Genomic DNA, 22647 nt, shown 5'->3' with positions numbered 1-22647 from the left:
CATAAAAACAATACAAAAGATCAACAAAATGAAAAATTGGTTTTTTGAAAAGATAAAATTGACAATCCTGTAGCCAGATTAAAAAAAAAGAGAAGACCCAAATAAATAAAATCAGAGATAAAAAAGGAGACATTACAACACATGCCACAAAAATTCAAAGAATCATTAGAGACTGCTATGAATAACTATGTGCCAATACATTGGAAAACCTAGAAGAAATGGATAAATTCTTAGACATAAACAACCTACCAAGATTGAATCATAAAGAAATGCAAAACCTGAACTGGCCAGTAACAAGTAATGTGATCAAAATCATAATAAAAAGTCTCCTCACAAAGAAAAGTCCAGGACCCCATGGCTTCAGTGCTGAAATTCACCAAACAAAAAAAAAAATAATAATAATGATAATAATAATAATAATAATAAATAATAATAATATAAAATAATAAAAAATAATAAAGAACACACACAAGTTTTTTCAAGATGGTGGACTGAAGGCATGGTTACCATGACTCTCCCACTTGGAAAGATAAAATAGTGTGTAGAGATTCATGCTGTGAGCTTTTTTTCAAGAAACAATGCAGGAACTTAACAGGAAAACTGAAAGAAACTACAGACCCTCTGAAAGAAGCAGTGGGCTGCAGCCTAAACTGTGAGCCAGGCAGAATATTTTAAGTCTCCAGACTGTGAGAAGGGGATAAATTGCCTCTGGGATATACACTCCCACCAGAGAAACTCACAATCCAGGCCATGGAGGAAGACCTTAACCCTATCAAGTGCTAACTTATTTAGGGAGCAAAGAGAAATATAAAAGTAGAAGCAGCCACAAGTTATGCATACATTCCCAGTCTCCAGTACAGATGGAGGGAAGCCATTCCTGATCCTACCTCACAGGGTACCTTGTAGAAGCCTGCCAGCTAACTCAGGTGATGGTTGCAGGTTTACAGAAGCCCCCAACTGAGAGTTACAAAATAATCTCGAGTGGGGACAAACTCCCTTGGCCAGAACTGGGGGACAAGTGGGAAACGTGTTGCAGCCACAAGTGCTAGAGCTGGGAGCCTGGGTTTTGTGGGTGAACTGGGAGGTGTGTGGCCTGCAAGCTGCAGTTGCTGTCTCTGCCAGGGAAGGCTTATGACCTGGGGCAGTTGTAAGTTCTGAGCGGAGACTGCCTGGAACTTAGCTAGCTGCTGCTGGTGGAATACCGTGGGTGAAAGATCTGTCTCGCCAACGTGTGGGAGCTGGGTGGGGCTTACTCCTGCACGCTACCCCCCACTCCTTCTCTGGACTCTTCCGTACAGAAAAGGCAGCTGTGCTGTTCCTTGAAACATTGCCCCAGTGGTCAAATAACTGTTTCCCTAACTCCCCATTGGAGCTGCTGCTTGCCCTGCATGTGAAGAGCCAAAGTGTGGACTTGACAGACCCAGACCCAGACCCCACCTGTCTTTGAGACTCCACCCACACTGGTAATGTAACACAAAGGACAAAATTTGGAAGCTCTGTGGTTCCACTCATTGCCTGAGACACCAGAGTACCTCCTCTGGGCAGCATAAGGCAAGCACAAATCCCACCACCACCACTGCAGCTGATACCTTTTTGCAAGCACCACCTCCTGGCTGGAGGCCAACCGACACAGTCTATTACAGCACCTTCAGGTAGAATAACAGCATCCAGGAAGGGGAAAACTTGTGCATGGCCTTAACTAACAGCATTGCTGAGCACCCTGGATAAACAGGAGGTCCTAAGTCTGCCTACATGATCAGCTCATTACTACTACAACTGGCATTTGAGAAAGCCAACACTCTAAGGCTATTTATAACCAGAGAATCTCACAGAGTCTACATCACTCCCCTGACCACCCTCATTAGAACTGGTACTGGTAGCCACTGCTGGGAGACTTGAGGACAGACCACATCACCGGATCATTTGTAGGTATTTTCACAAACAAGCCTGGATTGTGGCAGCCCCTCTGGGTGGCTAGACCCAGAGGAACAGCAACATTCACAGTAGTTTGGCTCTCAGGGACTCCTACTCTGAGGGAAAGGGGCAGTGCACCCTGTGGGACAAAAGAATCCACATAACAGGCCTTGAGTCCCAGAACTTTCTGCTGGTGGGAAGTTTCTTTTAACAGAGGCACAGCTGCAGTGCTGGGCTCAGCAGGGAATGTCTGTAACTCTACCCCAAAACAGTCAGGCAGCCCTGGTGCTCATTCAGGGTCTTGGAGAAGGGGATTTCTTTTCCCCCTTGTCCACCACTGCAGACACAGATTCAGCTTCTCTCACAGGAGCTCTGGATGGGTGTACCTATTGACAGACTTTCTGGGTGTCTGCATCTTCACAGGATAACCGCCCTCAAGGTTCAGGCTTGCACGAGGGGTAGATTCATAATCTCTAACTACTTGGAACATCAACATTCCTGCAGATGAAAAGAGATGCCTATCTGATCTGAATAGCTGAAACACTGGTTTAGGAGTGTGACTGGGAGGTGGATCGTTTTCCTGCTTGCCTGGCATGGAAGCTGAGGTGGCTTCCATTTTTCCCCCTAATAAGTCCTCAGTTCATTACACTGAGAGCTCCCCTAGCCACCTCTGTGAAGGTTGGGACCTCTGCCAACCATTGGGTATTGCATTTACCCACCTGTTTTAGCCACAACTGGTTACTATTCGTGGACACCTCTCCTACTGGCCTGAACCTGAACTCTTCAACCCAGTATATAAAATACTGGGAAAAAAAGTTAATTTAAAAATGCACACCACAGAGGAATGAGATAGACTTCAACAGACCTCTGCCATTTCAGCCCCGTAGGAGACAGTGAACTTGCTTACACACCGAGCACATGGCTACTACAACCAGCATCTGAGAAAACCGTAATACAAAGACTGTCTGTAACCGAGGAACTCATACAGAGTCTTCACCATTAAAGCCACCAGAGCTGACTTAGGCTACAAGAAACAATTATTATTAAAGTGTAATTCTTAGGGGGTAAAAAAAAATTTAAAGAAACAGTCAAATCAAAATTAAATCCCAGAATAATTAGAGGAAATAGTTTACCCAAATGAGAAGGAACCAGAAAAATAATTCTGGCGATACGACAAGAGAAGGTTCTATAACACCCCCAAAAGATCGTACTAGCTCTCCAGCAATGGATCCAAACCAAGATGAAACTTTGAAATACTAGATAAAGAATTCAAAAGATTGATCAAGCTAGTCAAGGAAATATAAAAGAAAGGTGAAAAACAACATAAAGAAATTTTAAAAACAATTTAGAATATGAATGAAAATTGTTCTAAGGAGATGGATAAAGAAAAACCAATCAACTTCTGGAAATGAAGGACACGTTAAGGGAATTACAAAATACAGTGGAAAGTTTCAACAGTAGACTAGACCAAGTAGAAGAAAACATTTCAGAGCTCAAAGACAAGGCTTTCGAATTAACCCAATCAGACAAAAACAAAAAAGAATTGAAGGAAATGAACAAAGTCTCCAAGAAATATAGGATTATGGTGAAACCTAAAAATAATTGGTGTTCCTGAGAGAGAAGAGAAAGCAAAAAGTTTGAAAAACTTATTTGAAAAATAATTGAGGAAAATTTCACTGGCCTTGTTAGAGATTTAGATATCCAAATACAAGAAGCTCAAAGAACTCCTGGGAGATTCATTGTGAAAAGGACATCACCAAGGGATATAATCATCAAGCAAAATATACATTCTTCTTATCAACACAGGGAACATTCTCCAAGATAGACGATATGATAGGACACAAAACAAATCTCAAACTTTTTAAAAATTGAAATCATATCAAGTATCTTCTCAGACCACAGAATAAAACTAGATATCAATTCCAAAAGGAATCCTCAAAACTAAAAATACATGGAAATTAGTCTGCTCCTGAATGATTTTTGGTTTAACAATGAAATCAAGATGGAAATTTAAAAATTATTTGAAATAAATGATAATAGCGGCACAACTTATCAAAATTTCTGGGATACAGCAGAAGCAGTGCTAAGAGGAAGCACTAAATGCCTACATCAAAAAGTCTGATAGATCACAAATTGACAACCCAATGTTGCACCTCAAGGAACTAGAAAAATAGGAAAAAAACAAAACTCGAAGAGCTAGCAGAAGAAAAGAAATAACAAAGATCAAAGCAAAACTAAATGAAATTGAAACCAAAAATATACGAGATCAATGAAACAAAAAATTGGTTCTTTAAAAAGATAAGCCAAATCAATAGACTATTATCTATATTAACCAAGAAAAGAAGATGGAAGATGCAAATAATCTCAATTAAAAATTAAAATGGAGACATTACCACTGATACAACAAAAATACAAAAGATCATTCAAGACTACTATGAACACTTCTATGCAAACAAACTAGAAAATCTAGAGGAAATGGATAAATTCCTAGAAACATACAACATTCCTAGATTAAGAAAGGAAGAAATAGAAACCCTGAAGAGACCAATAACAAGCAGTGAGATTGAGTCAGCAATATAAAAAAAATTGCCAACAACAAAAAAATCCTAGGGCCAGATGGATTCACAGCTGAATTCTACCAGACATTCATAAAAGAGTTAGTACCAATTCTACTGAAACTATTCCAAAAGATTGAGAAAGAGGGAATTCTTTCTAACTCATTTTATGAAGCCAATATCACCCTGATTCCAAAACCAGGAAAGGACATAACAAAAAGAGAAAACTACAGACCAATATCCCTGATAAACACAGATGCAAAAATCTTCAACAAAACACTAGCAAACCAAATCCAACAGCACATCAAAAAGAAAATACACCACGATCAAGTGTGTTACATTCCAGAGATGCAGGGATGGTTTAACATATGAAAGTCAATATAAGTGATACATCACATAAACAGAATTAAAAACCATATGATCATCTCAAAAGATGCAGCAAAAGCATTCAATAAAATACAGCATCATTTTATTATTTAAAAAAACCCTCAAAAAAGTAGGCATGGAAGGGACATACCTCAAAATAATAAAAGCCCTATATGAAAAACCCTCAGCCAACATTATATTGAATGGGGAAAAGTTGAAAGCATTTCCCCTAAGAACTGGAACAAGACAAGGATGCCCACTTTCACCACTTCTATGCAACTTAATACTGGAAGTCCTAACCAGAGCAATCAGGCAAGAGAAAGAAATAAAGGGCATTCAAATTGGAAAAGAAGAAGTCAAACTATTGCAGTTTGCTAATGATATGATGATATACCTAGAAAACCCCAAAGACTCCTAGACTTGATAAACAAATTCATCAAAGTCTCAGGTTACAAAATCAAAGTACACACATCAGTAGCACTGCTAAATACCAACAACTTCCAAGTTGAGAATCAAATCAAGAACTCAATCCCTTTTACAATAGCTGCAAAAAAGAAAAAAAAAACTAGGAATATACTTAACCAAGGAGGTGAAATATCTCTGCAAGGAGAACTACAAAACACTGCTGAAAGAAATCACAGATAACACAAACAGAAACACATCCCATGCTCATGGATTAGAAAAATCAGTGTTGTGAAAATGACCATACTTCTCAAAGCAATCTACAAATTCAATGCAGTTCCTATCAAAATACCAACATCATTTTTCACAGAATTAGAAACAATCCTAAAATTCATATAAAACCAAAAAAGAGCACAAATAGCCAAAGCAATCCTAAGCAAAAAGAACAAATCTGGAAGTATCACATTACCTGACTTCAAGTTATACTGCAAGGATATAGTTATTAAAACAGCATGGTATTGGTATAAAAGCAGATACATAGATCAGTGGAACAGAATAGAGAACCCAGAAATAAAGCCAATACTTACAACCAACTGAATTTTGACAAAGCATACAAAAACATAATTTGGAGAAAGACCACCCTATTTAACAAATGGTGCTAGGAAAACTGGATAGCCACATGTAGAAGAATAAAACTGGATTTGTATCATATATAAAAATCAACTCAAGATGGATCAAGGACTTAAATCTAAGACCAGAAACCACAAAAATCCTAGAAGAAAACATAGAAAAATCTATTCAGGACACAGTCCTAAGAAAAAAATTTATAACTAAGACCCCAAAAGCAAACACAACAAAAACAAACATAAATAAGTGGGACCTAATTAAACTAAAAAGCTTCCACACAGCGAAAGAAATAATAGGAGTAAACCGACAACCCATAGAATGGGAGAAAACCTTTGCAAACTATGCATCCAACAAAGGACTAATATCCAGAATACCAGGAACTCAAACAAATCAGCAAGAAGAAAGCAAATCTCATCAAAAAGTTGGCAAATGACATACATAGACATTTCTCAAAAGAAGATATACAAATAGTCAATAAACATACGAAAAAATGCTCAACATCACTAATGATTAGGGAAATGCAAATTAAAACCACAATGAGATACCATCCTACCCCAGCCAGAAGGGCCATTATTAAAAAGTCAAAAAACAACAGATGTTGGTGTGAATGTGGTGAAAAGGGAATGCTTACAGACTGCTGGTGGGAATGTAAATCAGTACAATCTCTATGGAAAACCATATGGTGATTTCTTTTTATTTTATTTAATTAATTAATTTATTTTTTTATTTTTATTATTTTTATTTTTTTGAGGCAGAGTCTCACAGGCTGGAGTGCAGTGGCGCTATCTCGGCTCACTGTAAGCTCCGCCTCCTGGGTTCACACCATTCTCCTGCCTCAGCCTCCCGAGTAGCTGGGACTACAGGCACCCACCACCATGCCCAGCTAATTTTTTGTATTTGTAGTAGAGACAGGGTTTCACCATGTTAGCTAGGATGCTCTCGATCTCCTGACCTCGTGATCTGCCCACCTTGGCCTCCCAAAGTGATGGGATTACAGGCATGAGCCACCACGCCCAGCCGGTAATTTCTTAAAGAACTAAAAGTAGATCTACCGTTCAATCCAGCAATCCTACTACTGGTTATCTACCCAAAGGAAAAAAAGGTCATTATATCATAAAGACCCCTGCATGTTTATGTTTGTTGCAGCACAATTCACAATTGCAAAGATATGGAACTAACCTTAATGCCCATTGACTAATGAGTAGATAAAGAAAATGTGGTATATAAACACCATGGAATACTACTTAGCCACAAAAAAGAATAAAATAATGTCTTTTGCAGCAACTTGGATGGAGCTGGAGGTCATTATTCTAAGTGAAGTAACTCAGGAATGGAAAACCAAATACCATATGTTCTCACTTATAAGCAGGAGTTAAGCTATGGGTATGAAAAGTCATACAGAGTGGTATAATGGACTTTGGAGACTCAGAAGGAAGAGGGTACGAGAGGACAAATGATAAAAAACTATATACTGGGTACAATGTACACTACTTGGGTGACAGGTGCAGAAAAATCCTAGACTTCACCATGGACTTCACCATGGATGAATACAATTCATCCATGTTACCAAAAACTGTATTACAAAAGCTACTGATATTTTAAAAATATTTTTAAAAAAGAATTCCAATACAAAAAAAATGGAAAAGGAGGGAATACTTCCAAACTCATTCTACAAGGCCAGTATTGCCCTGAAACCAAAACCACACAAAGACACAAAAAAGAAAATTACAGGCCAATATCCCTGATCAACACTGATGCAAAAATCTTCAACAAAATACTAACAAACCAAATTCGACAACACATTAAAAACATCATTCATCATGACCAAGTGGGATTTATACCAAGGATGCAAAGATAGTTCCATGTACATAAATCAATACGATACATCACATCAACAGAATGGACAAAAACCATATGATCATTCCAATTTATGTTGAAAAAGCATTTGATAAAATTTAACATCCCTTCGTGATTAAAAAACTCTCAAAACACTGAGTACAGAAGGAACATACCTCAATACAATGAAAGCAATATATGACAGACCCACAGCTAGTTTCACACCAAATGGAAAAAAACTGAAAGCCTTTGCTTTAAGATCTGGAACAAGAAAAAGATGCCCACTTTCATCCCTGTTACTCAACAAAATACTGGGAGTCCTAGAGACAGAAATCCGATAAGAGAAAGAGATAAAGGGCATCCAAATAGGAAATGAAGTAGTCAAATAATCCTTGTTTGCAGATGATATGATCTTATATTTGGAAAAACCTAAATATTCCACCAAAAACCTGTTAGAACTGATAAACAAATTCAGTAAAGTTGCAGGATGCAAAATCAACATTTAAAAATTAGTAGCATTTCTATATGCCAACAGTGAACAAAGTGAAAAGGAAATCAAGAAAGTCATCCCATTTATAATAGCCGCAAATAAAATAAAATACCTAGGAATAAACTTAATCAAAGAAGTGAAAGATCTCCACAACGAAAACTATAAAACACTGGTGAAAGAAATTGAAGAAGACACAGAAAAATAGAGACATATTCCATGTTCATGGATTGGAAGAATCAGTATTGTTAAAACATCCACACTACCCAAAGCAATCCACAGATTCAATGCAATCTCTATCAAAATACCAATGACATTCTTCATAGAAATAGAAAAAAATCCTAAAATTTACATGGAACCACAAGAGACACAGAATAGCCAAAGCTATTCTAAGCAAAAAGAACAAAACTGGAGGAATCGTATTACCTGATTTCAAATTATGTTACAGAGCTACAGTAACCACAACAGTGTGGTACTGGCATAACAACAGACACATGGACAATGGAACAGAATAGAAAACCCAGAAATAAATCTATTCATCTACAGTGAACTCTTTTTTTTCTTTTCTTTTTTTTTTTTTTTTGAGATGTGCTGTCTGGTTTTTTTGAGTTGCGCTCTGTCGCCCAGGCTGGAGTGCAGTGGCACAATCTCAGCTCACTGCAACCTCCGCCTCCAGGGTTCAAGTGATTCTCTTGCCTTAGCCTCCTGAGTAGCTGGGATTACAGGCACACACCACCACGCCCGGCTAATTTTTGTATTTTTAGTAGAGACGGGGTTTCACCATGGTCTCGAACTCCTGACCTCGTGATCCGCCTGCCTCAGCTTCCCAAAGTGCTGGGATTACAGCCGTGAGCCACTGCACCTGGCCAGTGAACTCATTTTTTACAAGAGTATCAAGAACATATGTTGGGAAAAGGACAGTCTCTTCAATAAATGGTGCTGGGAAAACTGGATAGCCATATAAAGGAGAATGAAACTAGACCCCTATGTCCCACCATATACAAAAACCAAATCAAAATGGATTAAAGACTTAAATCTAAGTCCTCAAACTATAAGCTATACAAGAAAACATTGGGAAAACTCTCCAGGGCATTGATCTGGGCAAAGATTTATTGAGTAATACACCACAAGCATATGTAACCAAAACAAAAATGGACAAATGGGATCACATTGAGTTAAAAAGCTGATGGACATCAAAGGAAACAATTCATAAAGTGAGGAGACAATCCACAGAACAGGAGAAAATATCTGCATCCTATCTATCTGACAAGGGATTAATAACCTGAAGATATAAGGAGCTCTAACAACTCTATAGGAGACAATCCACAGAACAGGAGAAAATATCTGCATCCTATCTATCTGACAAGGGATTAATAACCTGAAGATATAAGGAGCTCTAACAACTCTATAGGAAAAAAAAATCCAATAATCTGATTTTAAAATAGGTGAAAGATCTGAATAGCCCTTTCTCAAAAAAAGACATACAAATGGCAAACAAGCATATGAAAAGGCACTTAGCATCATTAACCATCAGAGAAACATAAATCAAACTTCAATGATATATCATTTCACCCCAGTTAAAATGGCTTGTCTCCAAATAACAGGCTAATAACAAATGCTGGTGAGGATGTGGAGAAAAGCGAACCCTCATACACTGTTGATGGGAATGCAAATTAGTACAACCACTATGGAGAACAGTTTGACGGTTCCTCAGAAAACTAAAAATAGAACTACCATATGAGTGAGCAATCCCACTGTTGGGTGTATATCCAAAAGAAAGGAAGTCAGTATATCGAAGAGATGTCTGCACTCCTATGTCTGTTACAGCACTATTTACAATAGCTAAGATTTGGAAGCAACCTAAATGTCCATCAACTGAGGAATGGATAAAGAAAATGTGATACATAAACACAATGGAGTACTACTCATCCATGAAAAAGAATGAGAACCTGTCATTTGCAGCAACATGGATGGAACTGGAGGTTATCATGTCAAGTGAAACAAGCCAGGCACAGAAAGACAAACTTCACGTGTTCTCACTTATCTGGAGAAGCTAAAAATTAAAACAATTAAACTCATTGAGATAGAGAGTGAAATGATGGTTACCAAAGGCAGGGAAGGGTGGCGGGAGGCAGGGGAGAAGTGCAGATGGTTAATGGGTACAAAAATATAGTTCAATAGAATGAATAAGATCTAGTATGTGATAGCACAACAGGGTGAGTACAGTCAACAACAACTTATTGTACATTTTTAAGTAACTAAAAGAGTGTAATATGGATTGTTGGTAACCAAAGAAAGGATAAATGATTGAGGGATAGATCCCCTATATACCCCAGTGGGATTTTTACATATTGTATACCTATGTCAAAATCACATGTACCCCATAAATATATACACCTACTACGTACCCACAAAACTTCAAATTTAGATTTAAAAGAAAATAAATCTATCCCTTATATATTGACAATAGCGTAGACAAGGAATTGTTCATCTCATTCTGAGATGCAAACTTCCACCAGAGTGCTATTATCTTCATGTAAGGCACTAACTCATTTATTCAAGAAATCAATACTAAATCCATGCTATGTGCCTGGCACTGTGCTTATCTGTACTTACCAATAGAAACTTCAAAGCTGATGGGTTTATCTCCAATCTTCCGGTCAATCATGGTAGCTTCAAAAAATGCTCCAAAGAGTAAAAATTCCTCATTTTTTTCTGGTACAATCTACAGAAACAAAACAAAATTATTAGGCAGAACTGGCTTTTTCTCTCATTAGGAAGCTGACTTTGTGATGCTGGCCTCATCCTGCATAATTTATAAACATTTGGGTCTCTGTTTCAGCCTGAAATGGCACAGCGTTTCCCCCCAAATAAGACATGTACGAATCAGGATCTGCAAACTGCAGATCCAAATTTAGTCATTCGTCTAGAATGATGCAGTCTCAAACTTCTGAGCTTCTACCTTAAAACAAAACTCCTTTTATTTTAACAAATAAACTTGGTGTGCATATCTTCCTAGGATGCTGCTGGTGAAACACGGGTTTGGAATTACCTTCTGGAGATTGGGGCTTCAGAAAACAGAAAATCAAAGACAAGAAACAGAACTACAGTATAAAATCCTTAGATTTGAGCACAACTTTATGGCTTACACAGGGTAGTCAGATACATTATGTTATTTGTTCCTCCTTGCAAGCTTAAGAGGTCAAAATTTGGATCATTCCCATTTAACAGATAAGGAAACTGAGGGAACTAAAGCTTGAGACTGTCAAGTAACTTTCCCAAGTATACTCACCACAGACCCAGTGCTCTTTGAACTTGAACATATATTCACCCAATGCATTAACGCTGACCAGAATCAAACTTTACTTCCCCAAATAAGCAAGCCCAGATAAAAAGAAACAGCAGATTAGTCACATGTACAAGCATTGGCCAATCATGTGTATCCAGGGTGGGCTACATGCACTGTGGTTGCTGCTGTGAAGGGTACACAGGTCTCAGAATCACAGGTGCCTTCATATTAAAAAGGACCTTCGAGTTCATCTACTCCAACCTCCACCTTTTACCTGAATAAACTAATGCTCAGAGATACTAAGCACTTCCCAAGGTCACACACAGCAAATTAAAGTCAGCCAAGACTCAAGGCCTAGTTTCCAACAAGGCTGCCTTCTCAAGGAGCCCACAGTCTGGAAGACTAGACTATAAATTCATAAGACAGGAGTCATCACAAGGGAATACACAATTATTTGCAAATGACTCTAATTGACAAGGAAAAGGCTGATGCTTCAGGGAACAGATGTTGCTGGACCCACTGACACAGCATTACATTTCTGAGCTAAGAGGCTGAGTCAACTGGACCCATACATTCTGTGCTTCCTGGTTTTGCAATTGGATTGATTGAACTCTCCAGAAACGGCCATAAGGACAGTCTAAGGAAATAAAGCAATTGTGGCCCCAGAGATCAAGAGCTCCATTGAATTGAGAGTCCTAGACAGGCGCCTCACAGAGCCAAAGGGTTTCCATATCATTAGGTGAAGGATACTCCCTTCTTTCATACAGAAGCTACTGTGGTGCCAGTCTTCCTAGGAAAGGTTCCTAGTGACCAGAAAATTTCGAACAGGGTGAAGCTCAGTGCTGGATCTTAGTCACCGAGGATACCCTCCTCCTACCACTCTATCCACTGACTATTAACTAGCCTCCTATCGCACCTCCCTGAGGCTGAGTTTACTCTCTAGGAGGAGGTTAAAAACCACGGAGAGAAGCTGGGTGTGGTGGCCTGTAGTGTCAGCTACTGGGAAGGCTGTGGTGGGAAGATCGTTTGAGCCCATGAGTTTGAGACCAGCCTGGGTAACATAGCAAGACTCTGTCACTAAAAATAAAAACCACAAAACAAGGAATTACTAAGAGACCCGGAGGGAATGTAGGCCATGTAGCCCAGAGAAGAATTTCAGGATCCAGAGCCAGACAAACAAACCCTTCCTCAAATCTCAACCCTTCCATTCTCAGGCTGATTGACTTTAAGCAAATCATGTGTATTCTCTGAGTGTCACGTTCCTTACCTGTGAAATAACCACCATCATTGGGCTTTCAGGGAGGAGAAGGGGCAGAAATGATATCATTCATGTGGAGCACGTAGTAAAAATCCTATACATATCACCATAAATGGCAGTCAAAATAAGTATTTCAGCAGGGCAGAATTGATGTCTTAATTCCACCCATCCTACAAGGTTTAACTCAAATGTCTTTCCATTCTGGAAGCACATCTTTGCTCCTCAAGCTGGTAAAATGATGATAGGTAATGTTTACTGACCTCTTACTATGTGTCAGATATGGTATTAAGAATTTTGCCTACATTATATCCTGTAATTCTCACAACTACACCAGGAAAGAGGCATTTCTACTTTACTCACAGACGATGACACTACAGTCCAGTGAGATTAAATCTCTGCCCAAAATTATTAAGCATAACTAAGATTTATTGAGCACTATGTATGAGGCTCTGTTCTGAGCATATTTGCATATATTCATTTATCAAATCCTTAATAAGAGGCTGAGAAGCAAGAGGTTATTCTTGGAAATAAGCATACGGAGGTTAAGTCACTTACTCAGGTTCAAATGCAGGCAATGTTTCTCCAGAGGCCAAGCAGTAACCACTGCACCATACTGCCACAATTTACATCCAGCTATCTTACTTGGGGGCTTGACATTTTAATAATTATACTTCACTCACTCCAGGAAATAACAGCACTTTATCTGTACCTGCTTAAAGCACTTACCACTTTCTACTTCCTGTTACATTTATATTTCATACCTTTCCTTCTATATCATAAACTCCATGGAGTTAGGTTCTATTTTTATTCTTACCGATATCGAGGACGACATTTAAATAAGAAGCTAGTCAGCGTGTTCACAGAATTTAAAAAATGAACCCATTTTTAGATTGGCTATGATCTGTGACAATCCGGCACAGGGGAGATAAGCTTTGAGGGGTGATGGGGGTGAGATGACAAAGCCAGCATCATGGGATCTCTCAACTGTCCAGATGGGCAATGAAGGTACAGCTGAAGCTGGGGAGAGGGGAGATTGGAGTTTGAGAACCAGTTGAAAAAGAAGATGCTGCAAGAAAGGGCATCATCATGTTGATGAGGGTGAGCCATGAGCTGTTCAGGTGTGAGGAAGGTTGAAGCCCAGTGTGGTGGCTTTAAAATATATCCACAAATTCTTTGCTAATCTTCCCCTCAAAAAGTGAAACCTAATTCTCCTCCCTTTGAGGACAGGCTGGACTAAATGATTCATTTCTAACAAACAGAACATAGCAGATATGTCAATGTGTGACTTCTGTGGCCAGATCATGAAAGACAGTTTCAGCCTTGCTCCCTCTTGGATCTGGGGAAGGCCAGCTGCCATGTCACAGGATCCTCAAGCAGTCTGTAGGAGGATCCGCAGAATGAGGATGAGGCTTCCTGCCAAGAGCCAACAAAGAATCAGTCTCCTGCCATGTGAGGAGCCATCTTCAAAGTGGGTTCTCCAGCCACAGTCAGACCTTCAGATCATGACAGCCCCTGCCCTCACATTGATGGAAACTTCATGAGATCCTGAGGCAGAACCAATGAGCTATGCTGTTCGCAAATTCCTCATCTACAGAGAAAATAAATATCTGTTGTTTTAAGCTGCCAAGTTTTGAGATATGTTATCATTCAGCCATAGATAACTAATAAACCCAGCAAGGTACTGGCCACCAACAAGAAGCCAAGATGAAAGGGGCGGGGGGGGGGGGGAAATAAGGGTTTAAACAGTGTCTGAATTTTACCTCTCTCTTACCTACTACACAACAGCCAAGATACACCCCCCACAGCCTGTAGACAAATGTACTTTCTACCCCACATAAGTTCCCAACTTCCTTTGCTTTCTGATGGAGTCTACTTCAAGTGTCTTCATCAAAATATCTTAAAGATATTTCGACTTGGATTAAGAAAATATTTTTCTAGCCTCTCTCTACTTGGCAATCCTTGTTTAGAAAAGAATAGACAGCTTCAACCCACAGCAGGAAAAACGACTACAGGGATAGATGGAGATATCAGCTTAGGTAGCTACTAAGCCACCCACAACTTCTGGTGAAATTCAAAGTTAAGTCTCCAAAGTTGGCATGTATTCTCAAGAAACAGCCCTAAACACAATCCCATATAGATAATATAAGTTCTAACCACAAGAAACTGGCGCACACATTTTCAGATAATATTTCCCAATACAGTATGTGAGCTCAGCGGAGAGAACTGGGGAGGTCCACTAAATTTCCAAAGTCACAAACAGATTGGAAAGCTCTGAATAGCTGCTTCCTGGTGGTGGGAGAAAACCATAGCGACACTGACGACAACAACAACAACAAATGCATTGCCTACTTCCTATGTATGTGCTAAGAACTCTGCTAACCATTTTACATGCGTTTCCTCATTTAACCCCCAAAGATGCCTATGGCAGGGTAACTATTAACTATCTCATTTTGTTGATGGGTAAACTAAAACACAGAAAGGTGTTAATATCGGAGCCATAACTACAACCCATCCCAAGATTTCCAGCCCTATGCTCCAATCACTCCCCTACACAGTTTCTTAAGATTTATTAGATCCCAGCAACCAAAACAAATGCCTCTTCCAAGGCTAAGGTGACCTGCTGCTATACCCCTTTGGACTCTCCAGTCTCTCCTAGAAATGAACAGCTCTGGGATTTTGAGCATCACCTCCCTTCCCTACCCGAAATTATTGCCTAGTTGACCAAGCACACTTCCAGAGGCAGAATTAGCCAAGCTGGGAGCTGGAATCTACCTACCTCCCCTACTGACAAAACATGCAGCTCTTTCATTTGCTTAACTGCAAGTTACCATTGATAAACTAAACAGTAGAGAGAATATTCACCATTTGTATTCCTCTTGGAGTCTCAGATCTCTTTCCCATAAGACAGAACCGAGCTGGGAAAGTGCTAACATGCTTCATGGTGAGTAATAAGCATTCCCTAAAGTTGTGATTTCCCGCACAGGTTTGGGGTAGGGGAGTAGGTTTCTCAATTTCTTATATCCCAGCTTGTCACCTACTCTTCCTCCTCTTCATTCCTCATCCAAAATTATCTCCCATCCGGAGCTTACTCTAAGCTAACACAACTAAATAAAATTAGGCCACAGATAGAGTTTAATCAATCCCGTACCACCCACTCCCACCAACTCCTCCGGAGCACTTTTATTTCTCTTTACTTGGGTTACCATGGGAATTATATTTGGGGGAGTGGGGGATTCAAAGGAATTTATCATAGGCAGATGGCTGTGAAGTGTGCAAGAGGGGGCAGAGGATCAGCCTCAGAACACAGGGCTGGGCCAACACAAATTTTTCAGGGGGAATAAGACATATTCTGACAACACCTTCAGAAACCTGTGACAGGGGCAGTCACTGCTCTGGTTCACCTCACAGGTAAAGTACCAAAAAGCAGCGCCCAGACCTACCTCTGGGGGGACATCGAAGGATTCCACCTCCACCTCAGTTGAGTTAGTTTTGTTTGAAGCCTGTTGGGATTTTCCATCTTCAGTTTTGTCAGCCTTCTCTTTACCTTTGGAAGATCTGGAGTCTTTGTCCTTGGAAGGTAACTTGAGCTCCTTCAGGGCCTTGGAAAATTTAGATTCCTGTGCCCCTCCTGAGAGGATTTCCACAGCAATTTCTACCAAGATTCTGCCCCTGAATGACACACCTTCCCCAAAGCCTTCGTTCATTTCCTGGTAGTCATCCATCAGACTGTGGTTCCTGGGCGAGCCATACAGGTTAATCCAGGCAGGCCCAAAGGTGGGCAGAAAGCCTAGAGAGACCCCAGGTTTTACTTATCTCATTATGTTTTTGCTTCATAAAAGTTGCACACATTCATTTCAAAATGTAGAATATACAAGAAAGACAAAAGAAAATATTGACAGGATATCCTATCACCAAAAGACAACTACAATTGCCATCTTGCTGTATTTCCTTCTAGTCTTTTTTGCGTTCATGTTTACACTTGTTCACAGTTGTACTAATACCATAAATGCCAATCTGCATTCTCTTCTGTTCACTTATTCATCAAATGTTTATTGATTTCCCCCATGTTCTCCAGTAGGCTCTATGTTTAGTGCCAGGTACCATGCTAGATACTAAACAGAACCTGCTGGAGAACAAAGCAGGTGTAAACATTAAACAAATAAATATTTACAGTGCAAACACTATGGAGGAAATACACTTTGTGTTGCATGAAAAAGTAACAGGCTGATATAACATAGAGGGGAGTTAGGCAGGCAGAGAAGAGATAGAGTGTGTGTTCTGGCTAGAGGGAGGAGCATGTGCCAGTTAGAAAGGAGCTTGGAGCTAGAGATGAACTCTGTGGGAGAGTTTGAAGAGGCAGGTGGGTCTTGGGGCCTTGATAAAAATTTTGGCCTTTATCCTAAAAACTACAGAAATGTTTTAAAGGAATTTAAGCAAAGATGTGACATAATCATATGTCTTAAGATCACTATGGCTGTTACATGAAGGGTTAGAAGGCTAACTGGTTCAAGGACCGCTTCATCATCAAAACTGAAGACCAGCATCTTGAACTAGGGTGAAGGTAGTGGAGACTGACATAGGTAAATGTTTCAAGATACGTTCTGAACATAGAATTTAAAAGACCTGGTGATTTGAACTTACTGCTGATGTAAGTATTTTCCCTTCTTAATACATAGCGTCTGAGAAAATGCAGTATCTATGGGAACATCTCTATGGCAACATCTCGATGACAGGCAGTACAGCCTGGTGGCTCTGAGGCCTGAGTTCAAATCTCAACTCTGTCATGTTCAAGCTGTGTGACACTGGGCAGTTTTTAAACTTCCCCGTGTTTCAGTTTCCTCACCTCTAAAAGGGAGATGTTAATAGTACCTGTCTCATCTTTAATTTTGAGCCCCAGCTAATCCACTGAGCTAGCCAGGCAGAGGTCAGGTAAAAGAATTTCTGCTCAGTATATGACATTTTATTTCTCAAAATTAAAAGAAACTATCAATTGAGTGCTTCATGTAGGCCCTTAGGAAGTGCTAAGAATATAGGCTGTTATTATGAAAAAGCAAATATATCATAATCTGCTTAACAATCCCCCAGTGTTGACAATTAGATGTTTCCATATATGGAAACTATTATCAATAGTTTTATGCCTACATATTTCCTATCCCCTACTCCCATAGACTGGATTCTAGCCCTCCCTTGAGCAGACTTAAATATAAGAATATCGTATTGAAAAGGATAGAAAGATTTTATGGTCCTGATGTCTATATTTTAAATCACTGACATATATCTTCCTGAATGCCATCAAGATGTTCCTAAAAGGTTGTAAATAAAACATGTTTACATCTAGCTGAGAACTGTATACATGGGCCGAGGGTGCTTTCTGCATATAGCAATCTTGTGGCAAACACTTCCATAATGTAAAGATTTAGACAAAGGTATTTATTTACTGAGGCCTCTCTATGGTATCTGTTAGGGACATAAAAATGTGTAAATCTTGTTTACTGCTCTTGACATGCCTTTAGTCTAATCAAGTAAAAAATTAAAATAATTACATTAACCATATACAGATGATATGTGATATATTTGTGTATATATTTGTACATAGATGTATATGTATGTGTGATTATATGTAGATACACATGCATGTGCATGTATGTATACAAAAAATATGTCAATTAGTATAAATTTGTGGCACAGAGAAAGATTGCCTGGAAATTTAAAGAAAGGAAGGTTTGTTGGGCTTTTCAGAGAATTATCTACTAATTTGGGTTTTGCAAATAAAGAGCCATATACTGAGTGGAAATCCTTTTACCTGACCTCCGCCTGGCTGCCTCAGTGGATTAGCTGAGCTAATCCACCAGCTCTCAGCTCCCACCCTGACTCACAGTGTGCACAGTCAGTGCACCTCGCTGCTATTCCTGTGCTCTCAGGCTCCCATCAATGGGTTGAAGACACAATTTTTGTTGGTAGCATTTATCTTATGGGCCATACTAAAATATGTAGTAGGCCATATTTGGCCCATAGACCTTAGTTTACCAATCTCTGATTTACTCTAAATGTCTCATTTTTCAATTATGGGAAGACTGACTTCCTCAAGGACACATAGCAGTGTTTGTGGAAGACCTGGGACCCGGACCAAATCTCCTGGCTCCCAGAGCCTGGCTTCATCCATTGCCCTGAACCAACTCAAACCACAGACGCCACAGTAGCATGGAAAGTGCCTAATACATGGAAGGTGCTCTAACCCAGGGGTCCCTGACACCCCAGAGCCATGGACCAGTACCCATCCTGTTAGGAACTGGGCCGCAAGAGATGAGCGGCAGGCAAGTGAGTATTACCACCTAGCTCCATCTGTCCGATTAGCGGTGGCAATAGATTCTCAGAGGAGTACAAACCATACTGTGAACTGCACATATGAGGGACCTAGGTTGCATGCTCCTTATGAGGAGGCTCCTAATGCCCGATGATCTGAAGTGGAACAGTTTCACCCCAAAACCATCCCCCTACCCATTCATGGAAAAATAGTCTTCCATAAAACTGGTCTCTGGTGCCAAAAAGGCTGGGGACCGCTGCTCTAGCCCACCCCTTTTAAAGATGAGGGCTCTAAAGCAAGCATTTTGAGACATTTTTCAAATCAGATGGGTGGGACTTTACCTTTGTCTCCATCCTGTTCATTGGAGATTTTCTTCAGGTCAATGAAATGGGTTGCCAGTGCTACGTCATTCATGCTGCCTTCATCCCACACCTGGATTTTCACCCTCCGACACAAGGGAGGGAACATTTCCTTGAAGATCACCTGTTCATGCCACACAGGATCAGCACAGTTCTTCTGCACTGTGGTTCGCCCCTAAAAACACAGCCAGGAGGACATGAGTCATGGAAGGGAGTGACTGACTACAGAAAACTCTTCAAGCCAGCTGGAAGTAGAAAGCGAGTTTTCAAAGATAATGAACCTGCTTCTGACACCCACGAAAATCAGTTACACTCAGCAAACGTGACTGATGACCTGCTCTATGCTGGACACTGTGCCAGGTATCTGGGACAAAGTCACGTCACAGCCCTGCCCTCAGGAAGTTCTGATCAGCATATTGGGGAATGGGAGTTCTGTGCATCTCCAGGAATACAGTGGATGTAGTTAGACCATGAGCTCATATTTTGTAGAAGTATGACCTTGTGTGAATCACTCTTCCAGTCTGGACCTCAATTTCCTTGTCATAAAGTGGAGGTGATGTCTTATATGATCTCCAAGTTCAGCCCAAGTCAAAAATACTTCAGTGTTCACCCCTGCCAAGGGAACACAATCAGGGTAGGTCTGTATTTTAATGGCAGAGATAACATGTGTGGGAGTTGAAGCTTCAAAATCCAGCCAACCAGGGTTAATCTCTGACCATGTACACAAGCCCTGACACTTCCAATGGCTCCTGAGCAGGGAAAAGCGATGTCCAGGCTTACATAAGACAAGGACTACCTGAGGAGATTGTGGAACAGGTCAGGAGGTGGATGGAAATTCTAAGACAAGGACTACCTGGGGAGATTGTGGAACAGGTCAGGAAGTGGGTGGAAATTCTACCAGACGTGGGGACTGAATAAACAGCTCAGAGAAGTAGCCAGGGGTGAGGAAGGATGCCTGTCTGCCTGTATCCTAAACCACAATCCACCCATAGCTCCTTTCCATTTTCTCCAGTGAAGAGTGAGTGGGTAACCCTCCCCTATTTTCCTGCCAATTCCAGTTGCCTTTTCTTTTCTTTTTTTAAAGACAGAGTCTTGCTCTGTCACCCAGGCTGGAGCACAGTGGTACAATCTCTGCTCACTGCAACCTCCGCCTCTCAAGTTCAAGCAATTCTTATGCCTTAGCCACCCAGTAGCTGGGATTACAGGGGTGCGCCACCATGCCCAGCTAATTTTTTGTGTGTTTTTAGTTGAGACAGGGTTTCACCATGTTGGCCAGGCTGGTCTTGAGCTCCTGGCCTTAAGTGATTCACCGCCTCAGCCTGCCAAGGTGCTGGGATAACAGGTGTGAGCCACCTCGCCTGGCCCCATTGCCTTTTTGTAACAAGCTTTTGCTTTCAAGGCACTTCCTAATTTTTATTAATTTGATTTGATTAAACATATCTTGGATAGAGAGCAGGGCCCTGGCCTAGGCCAGGCAGTGTTAGTGACAATGTTTCCTCACCATCTGCCCAGCAAAGGAGACCTCCACAAAGGGATCCACCAGGTCCTTAGTGTCACCCACAAATGCCTTGGTGACGTTCGCCATGATGCTTGAATTCATTTTGGGCAACCCTTCTGCTTTGTAGAGTCTCACATAGAATCTGGCCCAGGGTCTCTCTGATGGAAACCCATCGGGGATCAAAAGGTTCCTTAGAGGGAGACAAAAACAAATGAAAAAGCTCTCTCAATTGAAGAACCAGAGAGAAAAGACAGGAGCAATTTGGAGGCAGAAAGATAGATCCCAATATAAGACAAATCTGAAAAGAGTAAGATTCATTGCCGAAATGAGTTTTCTTTATAGTGTAAATGACAGAGAATGGTATGAATAGAGTGAATGCAAACTCATTCAGGTCCTAGGATAGGATAAATACTGTCTCCCACTCTGAACCTTAAAAGAGGTGCATTTAAGTCTTCCCACATCACAAACCAGTGATTGAAATTATAATTCCTTCAAAGAAAACTCAGCTACATTCAGAAAAATTAGATAAGCTTAGGAATAGCTTATCTGTTATGGGTTATTATAGGAAGACAGACAGTTCTTGTCCTAGAACCTGACCTCCCGAAGGAGAGTCATACCTTAATAGGACACATCTTGGTGTCTGATAGAGCAGAATGCCACGTGGCCAAGCTGAGAACAAGCACAGTTCTCATGTACCCATAAGAAAAGGGGTGAGGGAGGGGAAAGAGATTAAAATTGGACATATCATTTCTATGCACAGCCCAGGATGGACCTGTCTTACTTTTCTATTTGCTCCTCAGTGTCAGAAGTTTTAGGGCTGGTCTTCAAGACGTCGCCTTTTCCCATCACACTGATGTCACATTTCAGGTATCCCTTGGTGCCAGTCCTGATGTCACCAGGGTCTGTGAGCAGGGCCCACTTGTCGCAGAACTGATGACCTGTGAAAGCACCCTGACAGCTCACATCCTTCACAGATGGGCCCAGCAGCTCCACCCCTTTCTCTCTCACGCGCCAAGGCCTCCCAGGCTCTCCTCCCTCTGTTGCTCTGGGTGGTAAATCATCTGTTATTTCCAAACCTCATGCAGCTTCCCTCTTCCTTTCCCTCCTCTCCCTTTGCTTCCTACCAGTTCTCCATCTTTTCCCCCAATTTACCATAGATTATTGGGAAGCTATTGACATAGTAGAAATCACTAAGACAAGGTTCCATCTTTGATGGAATAGGGGGACATTAATGAAGTGTAGAAGTCACATACGTATTATTTACCCACAGGACGTAAATGTGGCTCCTAGGTCTTTTTGTTTGGCCTCACTGTGAGTCAAAACTTCCAAGATGGCTTACATAATCTAGACTTCTGGCTTTTCTCTAAAAATGGTAAGTTCTGGCAATACTGGCTTCACATTTCTGTTTTGTTTTTTGTTTTTTTTTTTGTTTTGAGACAGAGTCTCGCTGTGATGCCCAGGCTGGAGAGCAATGGTAATGCCCAGGCTGGAGAGCAATGGCATGATCTTGGCTCACTGCAACCTCTGCCTCCCTTGTTCAAGCCATTCTCCTGCCTCAGCCTTCCAAGTAGCTGGGACTACAGGTGCACACCATCATGCCCAGCTAATTTTTGTATTTTTAGTAGAGATGGGGTTTCACCATATTGGCCAGGCTGGTCTTGAAGTCCTGACCTCAAGTCATCGACCCGCCTCGACCTCCCAAAGTGCCAGGATTACAAGTGTGAGCCACTGCGCCCGGCCACTGGCTTCACA

At 40.7% G+C, this 22647-nt stretch overlaps 1 protein-coding gene across 1 annotated transcript in view; it reads right to left on the bottom strand.

Moving 5' to 3' along the window:
* Nucleotides 1–22647, bottom strand: part of FER1L6 (fer-1 like family member 6) — a 206741-nt gene that overhangs the window by 124222 nt on the left and 59872 nt on the right. Inside the window, exons 8-12 of the mRNA XM_054518809.2 lie at nucleotides 21677–21833; nucleotides 20899–21085; nucleotides 19380–19572; nucleotides 16175–16521; nucleotides 10804–10912 (exon numbers count right to left, since the gene is read on the bottom strand). Of these exons, the coding sequence (XP_054374784.2) occupies nucleotides 10804–10912; nucleotides 16175–16521; nucleotides 19380–19572; nucleotides 20899–21085; nucleotides 21677–21833 (993 nt within the window). The remainder of the gene's footprint in view (nucleotides 1–10803; nucleotides 10913–16174; nucleotides 16522–19379; nucleotides 19573–20898; nucleotides 21086–21676; nucleotides 21834–22647) is intronic.

The sequence above is a fragment of the Pongo abelii genome, chromosome 7 (assembly GCF_028885655.2).
Source record: "Pongo abelii isolate AG06213 chromosome 7, NHGRI_mPonAbe1-v2.0_pri, whole genome shotgun sequence".
Classification (NCBI taxonomy): Eukaryota; Metazoa; Chordata; class Mammalia; order Primates; family Hominidae; genus Pongo; species Pongo abelii.
The sequence above is the reverse complement of the archived record's forward strand: the minus strand, read 5'-3'. Positions and strand labels throughout refer to the sequence as shown.